The 2935-nt window shown below is 56.3% G+C and overlaps 1 protein-coding gene across 1 annotated transcript; it reads right to left on the reverse strand.

Moving 5' to 3' along the window:
• Nucleotides 1–893: 893 nt before the first annotated feature.
• On the reverse strand, nt 894–2915 carry LOC121390903 (sperm protamine P3-like; the record flags this gene model as incomplete). Its single annotated transcript, XM_041522764.1, has 2 exons — nt 894–974; nt 2796–2915. Coding segments are annotated over 2 exons (201 nt in total), but the record flags the coding sequence as incomplete, so codon positions are not given.
• Nucleotides 2916–2935: the final 20 nt, after the last annotated feature.

The raw sequence follows: 2935 nt of genomic DNA on the forward strand, positions 1-2935 counted from the left end.
CCTTCTTCCCTTCCCCCTCCCTCCCCCCCCCCCCCTTTTCTCTTTTTCTTCCCTTCTCTTTTTCCTCTTCCCTTCCCCCTCCTCCTTTTCCCTTTCTTTTTCTCCCCCCCTCCTCTTTTCCTTTCCCCCTCCCTTTCTCCCCCCCCCCTTCCCTTCCCTTCCCTTTTTCCCCTTCCCCTCCTTCTCCTCCCTTTTTTTTTTTCCCCCCTTTCTCTTTTCCCCCTCCCTTCCCCCCCCCTTTTCCCTTTTCCCCCCCCTCCCCTCCTTTTTTTCCTTTCCCCCTTTTCTCCTTCCCTTTCTTTCTTTTCCTCCTCTCTCCTTCCTCCCCCCCTCTCCTTTTTCCCCCTCCCCTCCCTTCCCCCCCCCCCCCCCCCCCCCCCCCCTTCCCCCCCCCCTTCTCTTTTTCTTCCTCCTCTTCCCCCCTTTCTCCCCCTCTTTTTCCCTTCCTTTTTTCCCCCTCCCCCTCCTTCTTTCCTTTTTCCCTTTTTCTCCCCCCTTTTTCCCCCCCTTTTTCCTCTTTCCCCCCCTCCCCCTCCCCCCCTCCTTTCCCCCCCCCCCCCCCCCCCCTTCCTTCCTTCTCTTCCCCCCCCTCCCCTCCCTTTCTCCCCCCCTCTTCCCCCCCCCTTTCCTCCCCTTCTCCTTTCTTTTTTTCTTTTCTTCCTTTCCTCCCTCCCTCCCCTTCCCCTTCCTCCCCCCTTTTTCCTCTTTCCCCTCCCCCCCTCTTTCTCCTTCTTCCCCCTCCTTTCCCCTCCCTTTTTTCCCCCCCCTTCCTCCCCTCCCCCCCTCTCTTTTCCTTCCTTCTTTTTCTTTTCTTTTTTTCTTCTTTCTTCCCCCCCCTTCCCCTTCCCTCTTTCCCCCTTTTTCCTTCCCCTCCCTTTCCCTCCCCCCCCCCCTTTTTCCTTTTCTTCCTTTCCCTTTCTTCTCTCCCCCCTTCCCCCCCCTTTCCCTCCCTTTTTCCCCTTCCCCCTTTTCCCCCCCTTCCCCCCCCCTCCTTCTTTCCTTTTTTTTTTCTCCCCTCTTCCTCTTTCCCTCCCCCTCCCCTTCCCTTCCCCCCCCCCCCTTTTTTTTTTTTTCCCCCTTCCTCTTCCCCCCCTCCCTTTTTTTTTTCCTTTCCCTTCTTTCCCCCCCTCTCCCTTTTTTCTCCCCCCTCCCCCCCCCCCCTTTTCTCTCTCCCCCCCCCCCTCTCTCTCCTCCCCCTCCTTCTCCCCTTTTTCCCCCCCTTTTTTCCCTTTTTCTTTTTCCCCCCCTCCTCTCCCCCCCCCCCTTCTCTCCCCCCCTCCCCCCCCTTTTCTCTTTCCTTTTTCCCCCTCCTTTTTTCCCTTTTTTTTTTTTTTTCCTCCCCCCCCCCCCCTTTCCTCCTTTCTTTCCCTCCTCCCCCTTTCTCCCCCCTCTTTCCTTTTTTTTTTCCCCCCTTTTCCTCCTTTCCCCTTCTCTCCTTCTTCCCTTTCCCTCCCTCTTTTCTCCCCCCCCCTCCCTTCCTCCTCCTTTTTTCTTTCTTTCTCCTTTTTTTCCTTTTCCCCTTTCCCTTTTCTTTTTTCTTCCCTTTTTCTCCTTCCTCCCTTCCCTTCTTCCCCCTCCCCCCCCTCCTTTTCTTTTTTTCCCCCTCTTTCCCCTTTCTTTCCCCCCCCCCTTTTCTCCCCCCTTCCCCCCCCCCCTCCTTCCCTCTCCCTTTCTCTCCCTCCTCTTCTCCCCTTCCCTTTTTTTCTCTCCCCCCTTTCCTCTTTCCTTCTTTTCCCCTCTTCCCTTCCTCTCTCCCCCTTTCCTCCCCCCTTTCTTTCCTCCTTTTCCTTCCCTTCCCTTCCTTCCCCCTCCCTTTTTCTTTCCCCCTCCCTTTCCCTTCCTCCCCCTTCCTTCCTCTCTTCTCCCCCCTTTTCCCCCCCCTTCTCTTCTTTTTCCCCCTTTTTTCCTCCTCTCCCCTCCCCTCCCTTTTTTTTTCCTTTTTTCCTCCTCTCCCCTCTTCCCTTCTTTCCCTTTTCTTTTCCTTCCCTCCCTCTTTCCTCTCCTTCCTCCTCTTTCTCCCCTCCCTTCCTTTCCCTTCTTCCTCCCTTTCCCTCTCTTCTTTTTTCTTCCCCCCTCCTTCCCCTCTCTCCTCCCTCCCCCCTCTTCCTCTTTTCCTCTCTTTACCTCTCCTCTTTTTCCTCCTTTCCCCCTCTTTTCTCTTCCCTTCTTCCCTCCCCCCCCCTCCCTCTTTTTCCCCCTCCCCCTTTCTCTCCTCTCCTCCCTCCCCTCCCCCTCCTCCCCCTTCTCCTTTTTTCTTCTTTTTCCCCTTTTTCCCCTCCCTTCTCTCTTCTCCTTTCCTTTCTCCTTTCCCTTTCCCCCCCCTTTTCCCTCCCCCTTCCTTCTTCTCCCTCTTTCCCCCTTTCCTTTTCTCTCTTTCCCTCCCCTTCCTTCTTTTCCCCCTTCTCTCTTTCCCTTCCCCTTCCTCCTCTCCCCCTTTTCCTTTCTTTTTTCCCTTCTCTTCCCCCCTCCTTTTCTTCCTAACCCCCCTTCCCTTCCTCTCCCCCTCCTCCCCTTCCCTTTCTCCCCCCCTTTCTCCCTCCTCCTTTTTCCCCCCTCTTTCTTTCCCCCCTTTCCCCCCTCTCCTTCTTCCCCCTCCTCTCCTCCCCCTCCTTTTTTTTCACTCCCCTCTCTCTCCCCTCCCCCCCCCCCCTTTTTTCTTTCCCCTTTCCCTTTCCTCCTTCTCTCTCCTCTTTCCTTTTTCCTCCTTTTTTTCCTCTTCTCTTCTCCCCCCTTCTCCCTCTCTCTTTCCCCCCTTTCTCCCTTCCCCTCCTCCTCCCCCTTTCCTCCCTTTCTTTTCTTTCCTTTCCTTTTTTCTTCGTCCCCTTTCTTTCCCCCTCCTTCCTTCCCTCCCCCCCCCCTTTCCCCTTTTTTCCTCTTTCCCCTCCCCCTCCTTCCCCCCCCCTCCCCCCTCCCCCCCCCCCTTCCTCCCCTTTCC

The sequence above is a fragment of the Gigantopelta aegis genome, unplaced genomic scaffold (genome assembly GCF_016097555.1).
Source record: "Gigantopelta aegis isolate Gae_Host unplaced genomic scaffold, Gae_host_genome ctg10581_pilon_pilon, whole genome shotgun sequence".
Taxonomy (NCBI): domain Eukaryota; kingdom Metazoa; phylum Mollusca; class Gastropoda; order Neomphalida; family Peltospiridae; genus Gigantopelta; species Gigantopelta aegis.